Genomic DNA, 19,873 nt, shown 5'->3' with positions numbered 1-19,873 from the left:
ACATGTGCATTGTATATGTAGGTTTTGTTTTTGTAACTTTCACATACAGAGTTTGGAATCACTTTATAAACTTTTATTGTTATAATCCACAACTAAACCTGCTGAGCAGGTTTTTTCTGCAATGGCTCATCATAATAGGCTAATTTTGAATGCTAGTTGTGGATAGGCTACTGAATGTGACCTTGTATGGCCATCGTGCTGCAGCTAGGAATTTTAACAGTAGAGCTACTTTTTCAAGGCAAAGAGTGAGTTTTGTACAAAGCCTTCCATAATGCCAATATTGATATTAATACATAAAAACACGAAGACTGTTATGATTAACAGGTTACAAAAATGGTGGGCAATTCAACATCACTTCGCGTTTGTTCATTAATTTGACATCTCAAGTTTTATATCTGCAGTTCCATAAGCAATTGTAAAAATTTCTGATTTTTATCACGTGTCCATGTTTCGTGACAAAGCATGGATTTGCTTAACTAATCAAATTACCACAGTTGTTATGACAATCAAATAGCAACTATCACTCAGCTCTACTATTATTACTGTTATTCCCTAAAAAGATGTTAATAGCTGGACTGACCGAGATGCGGAATGACAAGATTGAACAGTTAAGGAGACAATGTACTAATTTGAATGACAAGATTAAAGAGGTCAGCTATGCTGTCAGAGTAACCTTCCTCACTGTAAGTCATCAGGTGATGTCTGAGGCTCTGCAGTACTCAGTAGGTGTCCAATACCAAACTGCGAACAAGAAGGCTTCTGTATTACATCAAGTATGCAATAATTAGGATCATGGTAATATTTTGTTGTGGTACTGGTAGGTGTCAGATATGTTAGAACAGTTGGTATTACCTGAGAGTGATACTACGTTTTCACTAGACCATGCTAATAGCATGGTGAAACATCAAATAGGCAATAAAATTGTGTTGCCATTCCGAGCAGCACAAGTGCAACCTGGTAAACTCACCCCTTAGTGATTACATGATTTTGGTTATACGTATAACTCATAGGAGAATCAGTATCAGGTATGGTGATCACCAATATGACACTACAAGGATTCTTCTGGGTGAGGTTGAGTGGACAAAGCAGCGAGGGAGTATTGTCTGTTATTAGTCATTCCATTAAGTATGTGGATCTGTTGTTGATAATTGATGATCAGATGCTGATAATTCATTTTTGATCTTTATCTACACCTGTATAGAGTTGATGTAGAGCAATGCATTGCTCAGCGGATCACCTATCCTAAGGTCGGTCAGTTCTGCAGTGCCTTTTTTAAGTGGGACGATCATTGGCACAGAGCACAAGTGACAAGTATTATATCACCATTTTTAGTAAGTAGCATGATATTTAATCTCTGAAATATACCTTGCTATATATGTAGCAACAATATCTTAATACATTGCAATATTTTCTCGTGCAATACAATATGATAAAAAAGATGCATGTGTATTGTACAGTCCTAATACATGTAATATTTGAATAGTATACACATGCAGCTACATACAGTAGAAGTCAAAATAAAGTTAACGTAATGTAATCGTAATTCCGCAGTAATTATGATTGTAGTTTTACTGTAATTGCATTGTGTAGAAATTTTGATGTCTTTGATGATCTGTTCATTACCAGGATTTTTGATATCATATGCTTCTTCAACCTCCCAAAATAATATTCAAGAATAAGACCTACATGGAGAATGCTATGGGCAAATTACAATTTGTGTAATAGTAGCTGCTGTAATTACAATCTAATCCAAAACAGCCAAGCTGTAAAAAAAGGGTGCGGCCCTCAGAAAGGCTATGGTGAAAAAAGATGTGAAATCCAAGGTGGCGGCCAAGAAATGGCTGTGATGGTAGGTTAATGGTAAAAATTTTAATAATGACAATTTAGGTAAATTTTGTGAAGCGGCACAAAAATTCACCTGAATTGTCGTTATTAAAATTTTTACCATTAACCTACCATCACAGCCATTTCTTGGCCGCCACCTTGGATTTCACATCTTTTTTCACCATAGCCTTTCTGAGGGCCGCACCCTTTTTTTACAGCTTGGCTGTTTTGGATTAGATTTCATTTCTTTTTGTATTTGTATACCCCAAAGCCGGCCTATGGCCAGCTTTGGGACTTTTTTAACCTATGTTTTTTTCTTTACTACAGGAAGAAGAAGATGAAGTAGATGTACTTTAAATATTTTATTAGTAAATGTACAAATTATATATACTGTATAATACATATGTGACCGGATTTGCGAAAAGGGGTCTTCCACACACATCCAATTTGCCAACTTTGACAATTGATAACTTCAGATTGGAAAGAGCTATTGCCATAAATTTTGGACAGTGGTGAGCACCACTATAGCTGAATACGTGGTGAAAATTTCAGGTTAATATGTTACTTGAATACTGAGTTATGGTCTCCAACGGTTACGGAATTGGATGTGTGTGGAAGACCCATTTTCGCAAATCCGGTCACATAATATTATATTGATTACAGAAATCTCCATGGTGGTTTCTTTGTAACTGAACACTCTACAAGGTGACTTCTTCTAATTGCTCTCTCTACAGGGTGAATTGTTTGTAGCTGAACGATCTACAAGGTAACTTCTTCTAGCTGATCTCTCAACAGGGTGATGTGTTTGTAGCTGAATTCTGTATAGGTGATTTGTTTGCAGCTGAGCTCTTTACAGAATGGTTTCTTTGTAGCTGAACTCTCTAAAAGGTAACTTCTTCTAACTGATCTTTCTACAGGGCAATTTGTTTCTGGCAGAATTTTCTACAGGGTGATTTCTTTGCAGCTGAACTCTCTACATGGTGGTTTCTTTGTAGCTGAACTCTCTACAAGGTAATTTCTTCTAGCTGATCTCTCTACAGGGAGATTTGTTTGTAGCTGAACTATCTACAAGGTAACTTCTTATAGCTGATCTCTCTACAGGGTGATTTGTTCGTAGTTGAATTCTGTACAGGTGATTTGTTTGCAGCTGAACCCTTTACAAAATGGTTTCTTTGTAGCTGAACTTTCTCCAAGGTAACTTCTTCTAACTGATCTTTCTACAGGGTGATTTGTTTGTAGCTGAACTATCTACAAGGTAATTTCTTCTAGCTGATCTCTCTACAGGGTGATTTGTTTGTAGCTGAATTCTGTACAAGTGATTTGTTTGCAGCTGAGCTCTTTACAGAATGGTTTCTTTGTAGCTGAACTCTCTACAGGGTGATTTTGTTTGTAGCTGAAATCCCTACAAGGTAACTTCTTCTAGCTGATCTTTCTACAGGGCGATTTGTTTGTAGCTGAGTTCTCTACAGGGTGTTTGTTTGCAGCTGAATTCTCTACATGGTAGTTTCTTTATAGCTGAACTCTCTACAAGGTGACTTCTTCTAGCTGATCTCTCTACAGGGTGATTTGTTTGTAGCTGAACTCTCTACAGGTGATTTGTTTGTAGCTGAACTCTCTACAAGGCGATACTTCTAGGTGATCTCTCTACAGGATTCCTTGTTTCTAACTGAACTCTCAACAGGGTGATCTGTTCATAGCTGAACTTTCTACTGGGTGATTTGTTTGCAGCTGAACTCTCTAAATGGTGGTTTCTTTGTAGCTGAACTCTCTACAACGTGACTTCTTCTAGCTGAACTCTCTACAAGGTGACTTGTTTCTAGCTGATCTCTCTACAGGGTGACTTGTTTCTAGCTGAACTCTCTACATGGTGTTTTTGTTGTAGCTGAACTCTCTACAAGGTAACTTCTTCTAGCTGATCTTTTTACACTGCATATTTGTTTGTAGCTGAGTTCTCTACAGGGTGATTTGTTTGCAGCTGAGCTCTCTACATGGGAGATTCATTGTAGCTGAACTCTCTACAATGTGACTTCTTCTAGCTGAACTCTCTACAGGGTGACTTGTTTCTAGCTGAATTCTCTATAGGTGATTTGTTTGCAGCTGAACTCTCTACATGGTGGTTTCTTTATAGCTGAACTCTCTACTAGGTAACTTCTTCTAGCCGATCTTTCTACAAGGTGATTGAGTTTTTGCAGCGGAACTCTTCACATGGTGATTGCTTTGTAGCTGAACTCTCTAAAAGGTGACTTCTTCTAGCTGAACTCTCTACAGGATGATTTGTTTGCAGCTGAACTCTCTACGTGGTAGTTTCTTTGTAGCTGAACTCTCTACAATGTGACTTCTTCTAGCTGAACTCTCTACAGGGTGACTTGTTTTTAGCTGATCTCTCTACAGGGTGACTTGTTTCTAGCTGAACTCTCTACAGGTGATTTGTTTGCAGTTGAACTCTCTACATGGCGGTTTCTTTGTAGCTGAACTCTCTACAAGGTAACTTCTTCTAGCTGATCTTTCTACAGGGTGATTTGTTTGTAGCTGAATTCTCTACAGGGTGATTTATTTGCAGCTTAACTCTCTACAAGGTGACTTCTTCTAGCTGAACTCTCAACAGAGTGATTGATTTTTTTTGCAGCTGAACTCTCTACATGGTGGTTTCTTTGTAACTGAACTCTCTACAGGGTGATTTGTTTGTAGCTGAACTCTCTACAGGGTGATCTGTTCATAGCTGAACTCCCTATAAGGTAACTTCTTCTAGCTAATCTTTCTACAGGGCAATTTGTTTGTAGCTGAACTCTCTACATGATGGTTTCTTTGTAGCTGAACTCTCTACAAGGTGATTTCTTCTATAGCTGATCTTTCTACAGGGTGATTTGTTTGTACCTGAACTATCTACATGATGGTTTCTTTGTAGCTGAACTCTCTACGAGGTAACTTCTTCTAGCTGATCTCTCTACAGGACAATTTGTTTGTACCTGAACTTTCACATGATTGCTTCTTTGAAGCTGAACTCTCTACAAGGTGATTTCTTCTAGCTGATCTTTCTACAGGGTGATTTGTTTGTAGCAGAACTCTCTACAAGGAAACTTCTTCTAGCTGATCTCTCTACAGGGAGATTTGTTTGTAGCTGAACTCTCTATACATGACTTGTTTGCGGCTGAATTCTCTACATGATGGTTTCTTTGTAGCTGAACTCTCTACAAGGTTACTTCTTCTAGCTGATCTCTTTACAGGGTGAATTGTTTGTAGCTGAACGATCTACAAGGTAACTTCTTCTAACTGATCTCTCTACAGGGTGATTTGTCTGTAGCTGAACTCTCTACAAGGAAACCTCTTTTAACTGAGCTCTGTACAGGGTGAATTGTTTGTAGCTGAACTATCTACAAGGTAACTTCTTCTAGCTGATCTCTCTACAGGATGATTTGTTTGTAGCTGAACTATCTACAAGGTAACTTCTTCTAGCTGATCTCTCTACAGAGTGATTTGATTGTAGCTGAATTCTATATAGGTGATTTGTTTGCAGCTGAGCTCTTTACAGAATGGTTTCTTTGTAGCTGAACTCTCTACAAGGTAACTTCTTCTAGCTGATGTATCTACAGGGTCACTAGTTTGTAGCTGAATTCTCTACAACGTGGCTTCTTTGTAACTGAACTATCTATAAGGTGACATCTTCTAGCGGATCTTTCAACAGGGTGATTTGTTTGTAACTGAACTCTCTACAAGAAAACTTCTTCTAACTGATGTGTGAACAGGGTAGCTGAACTCTCTACAGGGTGATTTGTTTATAGCTGATCTCTATACAGGTTACTTATTTCTAACTGATCTCTTGAATTCTGTTCAGGGTGACTGCTCTATTAGGATGACTGCTCTATTAGAGTATCTCGATCTCGCACTTGCTACACCAAGTTGGATTTTGTGTTATAACTCCGTGGCTTTAAGTCTGATTTTTCTACACCATTGAAAAGCCTTTCTAAGATGATAACTCCATCTGTACAGCGATTTTCAAAGCATTACCCCAAGTGGTTTATCTGGTAGGCGTGGCAAGCATAATAATAATAATAATAATTAAAATTAGCTAATCTCCATTGCGTAATTGTTACACACTGTTGATTTTTTCGCTGTATCTTCCTGGTTTTTAGATCGATTTCTTTCAAACCACAAAAGGTTTGAGGTTCAATAGTTAACCTATTCACCCACCGATTTTCAGCTTGTTCGCATACGCGGTTTACCCTGTAGGCGTGACAACATATTGGTGTTATTTTTCGTGCATAATCGCTCATAACTCTTTGCCTGTTTATGGTATTCCAGCCAAAGTTGGTACAGAGATGCGCCTTTATATCCCCCTTCTGTGTGCCAAATTTCAAGGCAATCGGATAACGCGTTCGCGTTTTATAGCAGTTTTTGTAAGTGTGCGAAAAGAGGAAGAAAAATAAGAAGAAAAAAAAAACGAAGAAACTAAGCCAATTTTTGAAGTCGCATATCTCAGGAATGCCTGAAGCGATTTCGCTCAAGTTTGGAATGTGGAGTACTGAAGTTGGAGGGAATGTACACAGCAAAATTTGTCTAGTTTCATCAAGGCAGCACAGAGCCACGGAGGTGCGAAAATTGCGTTTTCTTTCTTCCTGTCAATATACTCACGGGGTTGCGCGCCGGCTTCTTGGGCCGCACGACACACTACCGTGTGTCTTGATACAAAGCGCTAACTTTATTTAGACTCTATTTAGGCTGTTTTGGGTGGGTAATAAATCTCATATACTCCACCTTGTTTTCTAATATACTCCACGCCTTCAAGCACAATATGACATATGCTCAAAATCGGGTTTGTCCAATCGCTATGCGTTGTTCACATGCAGTGATTTAACGAGCACGATTATTTAGTCACGTGAAGATGCATAGTTGCCCTGGCGCTAGTATTATCGTAAGAAAACCAGCTGCTTTAGCCGAGCCTGCAGCAAAAACAGCCGTGGATGAGGTAAGTAATCTGAGTGTAATGTGAAATAGAGTCTAAAGCAGTTATACGGGCACAATGCGGAGTCTATGAAATTTATAAACCCTCAGGCCCTTAGTAGCGCCCTCACTTTGCTCGTGCGCTACAGCCCGGGTTTATAAATTTCATAGACTCCACATTGTGCCCGTATAACTATTATTTTGACTTCTACCTGTACATAGCCACAAATTCAAGAGCGAAAACAGCTGAGTAGAATGCTCGCGTTATTTTTTACATCTTGGTAAGTAAAATTTTTGCCCCCAGACCCCTTAGAGTGCTCATGCTTCTCATTTTGCAGTGTTCTTCGCACAAAATGCTAAATTGAGCAGTTCCAAAAATATTGCAATATTTCAAAAAGTATAAAGGCAATACATAGCATGGTGATCACCCAGATTGTTTCTCATCCCTGCTGTATAGCATACAGGACCTTCCAGTAGTATTGTGTTTAGCTGGCATCTACTGTATACTGACTGATCTTATGATATTGCTTAGTCACTGTTGCTGTTATAGTTAGTTAATTACTTGTAATAGCCAGATGGCACTTGGCTGTAACAACAAGGTCACTACTACTTTCTTTATGTAATATACGTAATAATGCATCTATGCATTGACCAATGGTCACATCCATACAGACCTCAATTTAATTGATATTTTGCCTTGATATGACATATGCTAGCCAAACGTTTATATGCATGTGTAATTACCTACAGGTGAACATTTGCTACATTGACTATGGTAATAGTGAAAAACATGCAGTATCCCAGTTGAGGAGCCTACCGGATAAATACCTCTACTATCCCCAGCAGGTTTGCTACCCCCACTCCTTAAATAATCACTATTGTCCTGTTACAGGCCATCAAGTGCCGTGTGGGCTGTGGTGAAGTGAATAGAGAGGTGTGTGGTTGTGGTAGAGTATTTGTGTTATAGCACCAATTTGTACTTTAGATCGGGAAATTTCGGGTTATAAAATTAATCACTAAAGTTTGGAGTGATTTTTTTTAATCACAGATCCATACGAAAATAATTTAACATTAAAATGTTTCAACACCAAGATATTTACAACTTAAGGTGGTGGTCAAGCGGCTTGATAGAATAAAGTTGCACCAACCATCCTCCTTTAAAATCAGTTTTAAACCTAGTTGCACTATAACAAAAATGCAGAACAGCACATTTTCTTTGTGGCTGTTGCAGTAACAAAGCTAACCTTGGATTGCAAAATGAAAACACTGGAAATTTGAATTCAATTGATTGTGTGGGTGAAGATTTGATCACCACCTTAAGATAAGGACAGTAAGAACATTAAGGAGCTACTTATGTGTGACTCAACCTCACTATATTTTAGCTAAGGCACCACCAATAAGCTGGTGTCCAAGGCTAAAACGAATAAACAAATGGAATACTTTTAATTAAAAGAACAAATGTTTGAATATTCTATGCCTGTCTAGTATAGATTGAAATGAAACGTTGGCTAATACGTATATGAAGGTATTGTTAATATGTAGTCTTGTTGGATGTTCAATGACAGGACCAAGGACAAGGTGGTTAAACTTAACATCATATCTGAGGTATGTACTGTATAAGTAATAATATTTTGTCTTTAGCCTCGCGACTGTACAGGGCAGGCATGGCCAAAAATTGAGCTTTGGAGATTTATTTTTTAATTGAATGTTTGGCCATCTGTAGGTACCTTTTTTTTAAAAAAAACTCTATATTGCCAATCAGCAGTGTTGGGCAAGTTACTTTGTAAAAGTAACTAGTTACATATTACATATTACTTGCAACAGAACTATTTAGTTACAGTTACATATTACCCATAAAATAAAGTAACTGTAATAGTATTACATATTATATTACTTTGTGTCCACAGCCTTAAGCTGTCACGTGTGAAACTACCACCTTATAACATGACATGATTGCGTTGTTGGACAATGTACAAATCTTGGTTATAAGTAAGAAGCTAGTGAATAAGCTTCATTCAATAGGCCTCGTTACTCCATTTGGTTAGGCGTTACTCAGAGGATTACTAACGAGATTAGTAACTTTGTTACTGTTAGTAATAATATTACATCATATTAGACTCGTTACAGTAATTATATTACTTAGGTAACGCGTTACGTTTGTAAGTAAAGTATCTTGCGTTATATTACCTGTTTTCATAGCGTATTTTGTTATATTACTTTGTTACCACAAAAGTAATAATATTACGTAACGCGTTACTTATGTAACGCGTTACTCCCAACACTGCCAATAAGTGTGCGAAATAACTTTTCAAACATGTCCTTATGCAGTGTCAGGACAATCTGAAAGTTAAGGGGACATCAAGCCATTTGTCCGGACATTTCAAGTTTTTGTTGTTTACCCTTTCCTGCATGTGTTTCTGTCAACTTAGATAGTAAATTTTTATTACAGATCGCTAATGTACTGTACTACTCAATTTCCCTTGCTAATAGTAACAGAACTGTAAAGCGTAGCATTTTAAAGGGTACCGGTCACATATTAAGTTCTATATGGAATCAGTCCCATTACAGGAGCTTTTACAGAATAGGAAATACAAGGCATTTTATCTGCCTTAGTAGTAGCTATGTGTAGTACTTTGCTAGTGTTGCTCAATGCTGATCAGTCACTCTATCTTAAAATACAAGCTGGATGTACAAATGAATCCCACAAGGAAAAGCTACTAACGACCATCAGTTTATAAATACTTTTTACTACTGCAGTACAGGCAACTGAGACAAGCGGGCTGGCACACTATAGCAACCTGCTAACCCTAGAGTACATCTTGGGCATGTCCTGTGGTTACCACAAATAAACAACAGCTACCTCAATTACATGTCAATAGGGTAGTTGGAAAAGGCGGATACGGTCGGACGCGGACACGGACACGGACACGGACATTTTCAAAAAGCACTTTTACATTTATGTAACAGTTATTTTTCATACCCAATGCTGTTTTTACAGCAGTCTTCGCTTCGAGACCCAGGCGTCGATCCCTTCATAGCGCTTATCCATTTACAAGCGCACGTGCGAAGGACCAGACCAGCACCCCACAGCATGCCAAAGACCATAATGGTGCTGTACACATGCTCTGAAGTCTAATACAGAGTTATATAGTTGTAGAGATTAGCTTGTATGCCCCATGCAACTTAGCTTAACAGGCCAAATCCACAATTTTACTCCTTTTAGTATAAGGCGCAGGTGCTTATACCGATTGTTGAGGATTTCAAGGACCTGGCCTACGAGATTAAGTTGGGACATGCTAGATTAATCTCTGTGACTCTGAATTAGATTTCTAGAGCACGTATACAACACCATAATGGTCTTTAGAGTGCTAGTCTATCCTTCGCACGTGCGCTTATAAATGGATAGTGCTATGAAAAGATCGACGCCTGGGTCTGGAGGCGAAGACTGCTGCAAAAACAGCGTTAGGTATGAAAAATAACTGTTATATAAATGTAAAAGTCCTTTTTGAAAATCTCTGTGTCCGCGTCAGTGTCCGCGTCCGACCATATCCGCCTTTTCAAACTACCCCATGTCAATAACATTATGTCAGGCCTCCCTCCCAGCCCATGGCCACTCAATAAACTTTGAAAGGACACTATTTCTGGACAAATGCAATTATGGCTGACAATTTGACTGGAATTGTCCAGGTGTCCAGAAGTTATTTCGCACACTGGCAATTATTGCTAACACCAAGACTCTTTTGTAAGGCTAACAATGTTTCTACAATGGACAGAATTTTTGGGAACAGGGGGATCCCTATTATACGGTATACAGTATGTATGATACATTTTGTGTGTATATGTGCATTCATACTTGCATATATGCTTGTGTTTTCCTAGAATTCAAGTGTAGACTCTATAAATTACACATATCACTATCCTTAGCTTGATGATGAATATCATGCATACTACCTGGTTAAGGTGCAGGAGCAGGAAGGGGCAGATATCAGCAGTTTGGTGCTATCCCAAACGAAGGCAAAACACAAACAAGTAACTTTTTACTGTAGATACTTCTGGATCGACGGGGAATTTTTCCAAAACTCTAATAGAACGCTCACCGAAAAACCACCTTAGAAAGCAGAGTTGCATTTAAAACAGCATTCACATTGTTATTGTAGGCCAGCCATACCCTCAGGATAATGAAAAGAACTCATACCTGAATACAGGAGGATTCCAAAATAGGCCGGATTGTTCATATTATATTCTCCGTAATATTCTTCTTCTTGTTTCACAGGCCTACAGGAATTAATCATATTTTGAGATAAAAACTAACCACGCTTACTTAAAATGTTACTGTGTGTGAAAAATTCCAGCGGATCACCTACATTCAGCCCCTCTGAACAAGACATAGTCTTACACAGCCATTTTACACCCACGCAGGAAAACAATCACATTGAAGAACTTACCCGTGTAGCATTTTCTCCGTACTGTTGTATCAATATTAGTACTTTTGAGTGTTGTAAGAGGCTGTGATAAACTACCATGGCTGGTTTCAAATGTTGACAATCTCAGTGGGGCGGGGAACTCTATGGGTGGGGCACTAATTAAACTTTTAATTTTTACGTTTTATATTAGTGCCTGATTCGCGAGTTGTTACTTGTATGTTTTATCTGGAGTTTAGATGGCTTGAGACAGCTACCTACATCTCAAGTTGTGAGTGTTGCACATTGTACTGCGTAGTTTATAAGTTACAGAAACACTCGAATGTTAATTCATTCTCACAAACCAACTGAACAAAATTATAGTGCAGCTGCTGTTGACATTCCTTGTGTACAAGTCTTGTTAGACAATAGTTGTTGTTATCTCTACCACCTCTTGGATTAAGGTAGCGTCCCCGATCCATTTTTGGAAGCGTTTATTGTTAGAGTGTCGTTTACTGTTATCAAGAGTCCATAATAAAGAAGAGGACTTTATTATGGACTCTTGCTGTTGTTTCAGTGGAATGTATGTTACACCATATATGCTAAGTGCAGCCACAGATTACCACAGACAAGTGCTCTATAATGGTTGCTGGTTTCAGAAACAGGTTTTTTCAGTATTGACTGAATACACTGACTTTACTAGCTTGATTTGATTTAGATATTTAACCTATATTATTTTGGGTCATTCTGTGTCAAATCAACAAGGAATTTTGGGTCACCTCTCGGATTTTGACGAAACTTGATGTGTTTGTTGTACCTATGGGTCTCATCACCAATACCAACTTATAGCCCCATACACCACATAGTTTCTGATTTATGACCACAACTACATATTTTAAATATTTTATGAAAAATTGGTCCGTCTTGAGTTACAAAATCAACTGTAGTTCACACTGTTAATATTTTAAAACAATTTTTTTTCTTGATAAAAGACTGTTGGTTGACTTTTCAAGTAATCCGTAAATTATGGGATATCAACTTAATTAAGGTTGAATATAACTTCACTAAAATCTTCAATTTTAATATTTCAAAAACTGTAGCTTCAAATTCTTTGATTTTTTAGTGAGTAAATTGCTGTTGTATTCCTAATAATTGCTGATGTATTCCTAATAATTGCTGATGTATTCCTAATAATTGCTGATTTATTCCTACAGTCTCAAACTCAGATTTTCTATCGGGACTACCGAGTAACAAAACCCAAGCTGTACCAACAGCGTATGGCCAAATACCCTATCCCTACTAACATCCAAGAGTGTGACAGATCACCAAATACTGCAAGTTCAGTCCTGAACACAAGTAGTAATCAGGTTAGTGGCACTTGTGTTCCTTGTCATGAACACTTGAGAATACTATGATCCCATCAGGGGTTAATTTAAGGGAGTGGCGGCACTGGCCCCCCTAGGTTAGTTGCTGCCCTCTAGGTTTATACTTGAAACCTTAAATTGATACATATTATGTTCTCAAAGTTTAACAGTGTACATTCAGTAAAATTTGACTAAAATTAACTACTTTTATGCTTGTATTTAAAACTCTTCTAGGGGCAATGCCCCTAGATCCCCTTTAACTATTTTGTGATCCTTTCTAGTAAATCCACGAAAACGCAACACTCCCTTCATTCAAAAAAAGTATTTTGCCCCTCTGGCTCTCGATTCCTGGGTTGAGCCCTGCCCATAGTTTTATATTATGAATTTGTTGTTTGTATTGCCAAGTGTGAGTCACCAAATCTTTTTTGTGTCACTACAACAGCAATTGACACAGCCTGAGGGAATGGATAGTCCCGACACGCCACTCCAACAGAGTACAGAGTGTTCAATCCTGAACACAAGTAATAGTCAGGTTAGTGGCATCTTGTCATGTACACTTGAAAATATTATGATCCCATCAGGGAGGGGTTAATTTAAGGGGGTGGCGGCACTGCCCCCCTTCTGGGTTAGTTGCTGCCCCCTCTAGGTTTATACTTGAAACCTTTATTGATGCATACAATGTTCTCACAGTCTACATTTAGCAAAATTCGACTAAAATCAACTACTTTTATACCTGTATTAAAACTCTTCTAGGGGCAATGTCCCTAGATCCCCTTTAACTATTTTATGATCCTCTCTTGTAAATCCATGAAAATGCAATCCCCTTCATTCAAAAAAAATGTATTTTTCCCCTCTGGCTCTCGATTCCTGGGTTGAGCCCTGCCCATAGTTTTATATTATGAATTTGTTGTTTGTGTTGCCAAGTGTGAGTCACCGAATTGATCAACTGATATATACACCAATAGCCCTCAGGCTGTCCTTTAGCTATAGGGTATATCAGCTAAATCCTATGCAGCCTTACATAAACTAGGTGGTACGCATATACTAGGTATGCCTCACATACAGTATAATTATGCTCATGCATGGTTTCATTATGTGAAGAAGACGACAACCAGCATGATTGAAAGATAATAAAAGGTGCAGAGGGCAAACAACACTTCTCTTGTTTATTTGGCTTTAGTGATGCTAAGATTGTACCATAAAGGTGCTTTTTGTCGTGCAAGATGTTTGTAAGATGTTTTTTTTTTAAATTTTTTTTAATGGAAAGCCTTTTGGAGTTGTGTGCCACTTTTAGGGGGGATCCCTACTATACAGTACTGTAGTACTGTGCTGTTTAATACCAATATTCTTTTTTTTATTGTTGTTACAGTACATGTGTGTAGAGGGTTGTCATGATGGTCACAAATAATGTTGCATTGCAATATCTCTAGAATGATGTCCACCAGCAACTGCGCAAGCAGTCAAATGCTAGGATTATGTACAGTTGCTGTACATGAGTCGCAAACTTCCCGGACCAGGATTGTGATAAAGGTAAGGTTTTTTTAATTCTGAAGACGTAGCCTTTTGGTATGATAAACTTTCTTTTAGGGGGTGCCAGATGTGGGGATTTTTGTGACTCATGACAACAAAGCACGGAAGGTGTTGTATTGTGAAGTAAGGACAATGCTGTACTTTAGTAGTAATATGTTAAACACTAGTTTTTGCTACTTGTTTTAACACTACCTTAAGCACTACTTGTCTGAAGGCAATAGTAGCCATTAGTAAGTCAGCCAGCAAAGTACTCCTCTGGCAAAAACATCCAATCTTCATATTAAAGCTTTCTTGGTTGCACTGGAGGTACTTTTGGGCTTGATAGGCATAACTCACCAGTGCTGCAAAAAGTGTATAAAAATATAAGCTGGGTTTAAGTCACTGACTCAAAACTGGATAATAAAAAATTCTTCATTTTTGAATCAATGAACAAAAAATAGATTAGTAAACATATTTTACTAATCTATTTGAATTCAGCTATTAAACTAAATTAAACATTGCACAATTTTCTTCACTGCTGCCCTTATTTAAAAAAATAAAGAGTTCTATTATAGTATGTGGCTCTCGCTTAGCATCTTTGGCTGGGTATCCCCAATACAGACCATTTTTTTGTAATGATGTGTGTACATGTTACTACCATACTTTGTGACAAATTTTTACAGGGCAAATCAGTTGATGATGAAAATAAGCATATAAATGGCGAAGGACAATTGGTGCTGGCCATGTTGTGCAGCTTTGTCCAAGCTGGTGGAGCACACAACATATATGGAGTATTATTATCTCCTAGTCATGTTAGTCAATTGTATGTGATTTTTTTATAACACTGTAGTTAAGCGCCATCCTGCACATACTGTACACTGGAAATAAAAGTGGGCAAGCAACTACCATATACTTCCATATTGTACCACAAGTGGACTGTTTTAGTCAGGGGTCACTCTGTAGTGTGGGGTTTGGGAAAGGACTGGTCACTCGTGGGTTGGCTGTTGCCTCCATCCCTCCCTATCTTATCCTAGGTTTATGGCTATACGGGAGTATGAGAGAGAATAACTGTCACTACCAAAATGTGGAGCATGAGGTGTCTGAGATTTTAGGGATGGTAGTAATAAAAAGTAAAGAAATAAAGATGGTCTCCTATACACAGGCCTTAATTTAATTTTTAAGGTGCTGAGGACAAATGTCCTTACATATTCACAAATGTACAGACATAGAGTCAAATTGTACAGACTCGACATGAGCTAGAGGAGCACTTTACACTGCTGGAATTGGAATAGGGAGTTTCCACTGAAAGTTTTGAGGTTAAATACAACCACATAGCTGCAACATATCACCAGGCTGTGGTCATTACAGCTACTGGTGATAGCAGTACACAAAGGGGAGGTGGCATTGGCATTGGTAAATCCTTGGGTTGGGAAAATGTAGTATCTCCTAGCAACCAAGTGACAGTTATTGTTAGCACTGCAAACAAACATGCACACATCAGCTTTTATGGCACCACTATTGGTTTTGCAAGGACACATGTGTCCGCCCAAAACTAATTATGTGCAGACGTAGTGCTATTTGTGCGGATTTTGTCCTTTGTCTGTTGACCACATGTTAATTTAAGGCCTGTATACATAATTGCTGAACTCGCTTCAAAAGATATAATGGCCACAAGATTTTGTCATAGTATGTGCCCACGTATTAATTAGTGGAAAGTTCACAAGCCTGTATGCTTCGTAACAATATCAGCATATAATAAGTACCCCTGCAATCAATCCAGCCACTGTACAGAAAATACAAAAGATTCACTCGTAAAAATGCACACCCAAAAATATTGATAGGTGAATGCCATTACACTTCATTTCAAGCTTTGTCAAGCACATTACCAATCATTTTGAGCATCCCAATGAGTATTAACCATCAAGTAAGGAAGACCATCGACTCATTTAACATTGTCCCCTTAGGAAAATAATGTGCAATTTTGGTAACGCTTAAGGCCAGGCAATATAGATTTCTTGTTTTCCATCAGTGCTCGCTGTACTAATACACTGCCGCCTTAACTTTCATTATTGTACTCTCAATGTGACACACCCTCTTATTTACACGTCATTCTTAAACACTTGAGTTCCTCATGTGATTTTCAGTTGTTCTATAGATATATAGACAGCTTATTATTTTTTGGACTGTTCTAGTATTTTGCCAGGAAAAACATTTTTCAGGCTTTATAAATAGTGGATCATGTGAAGTATTTCAGCATAATGAATAATGAAAAATGACTGCCGCCTGGATCAAAATTTAGAAAGTGGCTGATGGGAAAAAATGAATCCCTTTGCCTGGCTTAAATATTAACTATTTATATTAACTTAGGAAATGTCATTGCTAAGTAAACTTATAGGTGAATGATCCCCAGTATTCCAAACCAATTACTTAGTCTCCCCTAGCTTTATCTTTCTGGTTGAGCCGTGGTATCGTACCATCTCTGGGGTTAATTGAAGAGGGAGGCACCAGACTGATGAATTTCATCTGGACATGCACCCAGTTATTAATCAGTGATCATATTTTTGTGGAACCTGTAGAAGAGTTAAAATTCTTCGAAAATAACCTGTTATATTGTACTTTGAGTGGGAAGATCAAAGGGTTGAAGTGTGCTGTATTTTCCTTACAGTACTCATTACTTGCGTAACTGTTTTGTATGAGCCATACAGAACAGTTATGCAGCTAATTGGGCATATACAGAATAATTATGTGGATAATTGGTTATGCCAGGAATATTATGAAAACAACCCCACTCAGACACCAGGATTGGTCAAGTGCATGACATTGTAAATCACTAAAACTAGCCTAACTAATGCTACCAACTTGCTATACGACTAGAGACAGATCATATAAACTCTTACTAATGGCCTGACCACCAAAATATGAAGCGGTTCAGGTACTTGAGATAAACGCAACCCAGGATTGATCATGTACGTAACATGATACATCACTAAAACTAACCTAACTAATGCTACCAACTTGTTCTACAACAAGAAATAGATTATATAAATACTTACTGATAGTCTGACCAACGAAATTTGAAGCGGTTCTGGTACTTGAGATAAGTGCTTTGCCAAGACGACCAGGAAGAACAATATACAGTAACACTCAAAGCACAACCTTGCTTGTGTGTATGAAAAACACAGCACTCGTGGAGTGTCTTGTGGCCTATTACAGCACTAGGCTGTGCCTCGTGCTGTATTTTCTATACATACGTGTGGCGGTGCTTTAAGTAACAAATATGGTATGATATTACTCTACTGTATGCTGCATTCTTCTGGCAAGTTTTCAGTAAATGTGACTGAATCTTGGGAAATCGCACAAGTCTAAAATGAGACCATCACGAAGTTGCCACACTTAGGCTATTGATTTCCACACCAAGCATCCCTCAAACTCATCTGGTCTGCTTTTGCCAGGTAGCTTTCAGGCGGCCTTCATAACTACGCCAGATGCATTCATGACTCTGTGAAGACTGGGGAGCTCTGAAACACTCTGGATGGACAAGTAGAGAGCTAAATGTGTGTTCTCTGTCTGTTTTGTGATATTTCAGCCTCTAATGGGCTATTTTGGGGCCTGGTGGCTTCATTTACCACAACCATCCTTTATAGTAGTCTATCTTTTGCTCTCCGTTCCACCCCCGCCTCCCACCCTTTTTTTGAGCACTCGTAACACTGCTACACTGGTGATAAAACTATCTAAAATAGTGGGAAACTCTACAAGGATTACCGTGGCTGCCAGGTACTTTTAAAGGTCTTGAATAGCTCCATCTTTGGTGTATGCATAACTGAAAGGGGTGGTGAGTTGCACTACTTTGAAATATTGAAATACGTGCATGTTTCTCTAAATCACCAATGCACCCATATGGTCGATTTTCCAAGATTCAGTCACAAATATATATGGTAGTAGCTGTAAAAAAAATGCAACTATTGTGTTTACAGGCTTTTATTGTATTTACAGGTGGAGGTGTTTTGTGTCAGCAAGTGCTCAAACAGGGTTATTATTATGAAACTTTTCTCCTGTGATACAGACTATGAAACATATTCGTTATTGGATTATTCTTTTCTAATCAAATATGTGAGAAAGTCAGTGTTATCTTTGCTTTAGTTACTTGTACATTTAATGACATTATAATTATTATGTTTAATCACCTTTTGTTGTATGTTTAATCTTTCGTTGTTGTATGTTTATTCTTTTGTTGTTTTATCATCTTTTGTTGTTTTATCATCGTTTGTTGTTTTATCATCTTTTGTTGTTTATCATCTTTTGTTGTTGTATCATCTTTTGTTGTTGTATGTTTAATTGCTGTTGACTTCATTAAGATGACCATATGAGATATAAATTTGTGATACGAGTATAAGCAAGAGTCGGACTCTTGGTATAAGCATACAAGGTTTGGGGATTATGGGATTAATTGTGATGTTTCTGAATGTCGTTATGTAGATTGTCTGTACAAGGCTACTCATATGTGTCGCTATTATACATGACGTTATAACATTGTGATGGTTAGCATAGCTGTAATATTATGTTGCATCTCACAATTGTGAAGGTAACAAATTTGACAATCACTCCACCCTATATACATCAAGACTAGTTAATATGAGAGATCTTGCATGCAAATGTCTATATGAGTTGTGATCATGACAAGCTTCATGTCTTCGAATTGGTAGTGGGTGCTGCCTTCATGTTAACATCACTATCAGTGACATAGTAGTTTTCTAGCAGATATAAAATATTTTATTATACATTACACCAACTAAATTGATGAATAAACCGGCATATGCATGAAGCACTCCCTTTACATATTATAGCATACTTAGTATTCTATTTGTACTTCATATTTCAGTTCTCTTTTCAAGCACATCTTACAAGCATGTCACTGCCGGTAGCCCAGTTTCAGCTTGACATCGCTCATTAAATGAATTTGTTCATTGTTGCTCTCGTCCAGGCTGACTTTAACTTCTTGCAGCTGTACTACTGAACTAGATGATTGATTATAAACCATACAATTGTGTCAAGAGCAGAGTAGTTGCGGCAGAAGGCCCAGAAACTACTGAGCGAGTCAGTTTAGCCCTGATAAACTCACGTCACACACGTTATTGTATTACATTAGTTCGTATTATTTTTTATTAGTGCACATGTTGAGTGCATGGATCTTACATATTTTCAGTCAATCACATGGCTACACAGACCACTATTCACCACTTTGAGATTTTTGCCACAAAAAGAACAGGCAAGCAAATATAGCCAACAGCAGAGAAAATAATAGCCAAATGATTGACAACCAGCTACTGTATTCCTCCCCAAAGATAACAGCGCTGAGAAATTGCACATTCAGTCCCATGCAACATATAAGGTTACACTGCAAAAATTAAAATCAAAATGCATTGTATGAAGGCAACAACAAAAAAAAACACAACAGCAACAACACACAAAATGGATGCGTCAGTTAAATAAATGTAGCCATGTGCACGATCCTTAAAGCACTTGATTGAAATTTTTATTTAAAACGCAATACGTTCGGCAGAGCCATTCTTCCACGAGATAATGTAGCTACATACAAAACAATACAACCGTAAAGTACAAAATGACCTTTTACACACGTACAACAGTATTACTGAATACATAATTACATATACAGAGAGGACATCAAATTACATTCAGAAAAAATATTCTAATAAATTTGATTCCACCACTTTGCTTGTTGATACTGGTAAAAAATTAATGTTTGAGTTTATGATAATTAAATGTTTGTTAATGTTGGCATATGTTGAAGGGCACTGAGTGAAATACACATGTTGAGGA

The 19,873-nt window shown here is 37.8% G+C and overlaps 1 protein-coding gene across 1 annotated transcript; it reads left to right on the top strand.

The window, feature by feature from the left end:
- The first annotated feature begins 471 nt into the window (after positions 1–471).
- Positions 472–18,265, top strand: LOC136236172 (tudor domain-containing 6-like). Its single transcript, XM_066026282.1, has 15 exons — positions 472–650; positions 696–773; positions 822–957; positions 1,011–1,125; positions 1,202–1,331; positions 7,513–7,608; positions 7,655–7,696; positions 8,305–8,367; positions 10,687–10,791; positions 12,377–12,529; positions 12,969–13,058; positions 13,957–14,056; positions 14,114–14,179; positions 14,719–14,847; positions 18,029–18,265. Exons 1-12 carry the CDS (start codon positions 561–563, stop codon positions 14,020–14,022), a joined length of 1,164 nt encoding a protein of 387 aa, XP_065882354.1. The 5' UTR covers positions 472–560; the 3' UTR covers positions 14,023–14,056; positions 14,114–14,179; positions 14,719–14,847; positions 18,029–18,265.
- The last annotated feature ends 1,608 nt before the right edge of the window (positions 18,266–19,873 follow it).

The sequence above is a fragment of the Dysidea avara genome, chromosome 1 (genome assembly GCF_963678975.1).
Source record: "Dysidea avara chromosome 1, odDysAvar1.4, whole genome shotgun sequence".
Classification (NCBI taxonomy): domain Eukaryota; kingdom Metazoa; phylum Porifera; class Demospongiae; order Dictyoceratida; family Dysideidae; genus Dysidea; species Dysidea avara.
This window is presented reverse-complemented; position numbering and strand designations above follow the sequence as displayed.

Bases quoted from the DNA above. Each gene is read 5' to 3' on its own strand.
- LOC136236172 (XM_066026282.1), top strand. From the start codon at position 561: ATGTTAATAGCTGGACTGACCGAGATGCGGAATGACAAGATTGAACAG. The intron at 774-821 runs GTATGCAATAAT...TGGTACTGGTAG, and splicing joins AGGCTTCTGTATTACATCAA to GTGTCAGATATGTTAGAACA. The intron at 1,332-7,512 runs GTAAGTAGCATG...AATTACCTACAG, and splicing joins GTATTATATCACCATTTTTA to GTGAACATTTGCTACATTGA.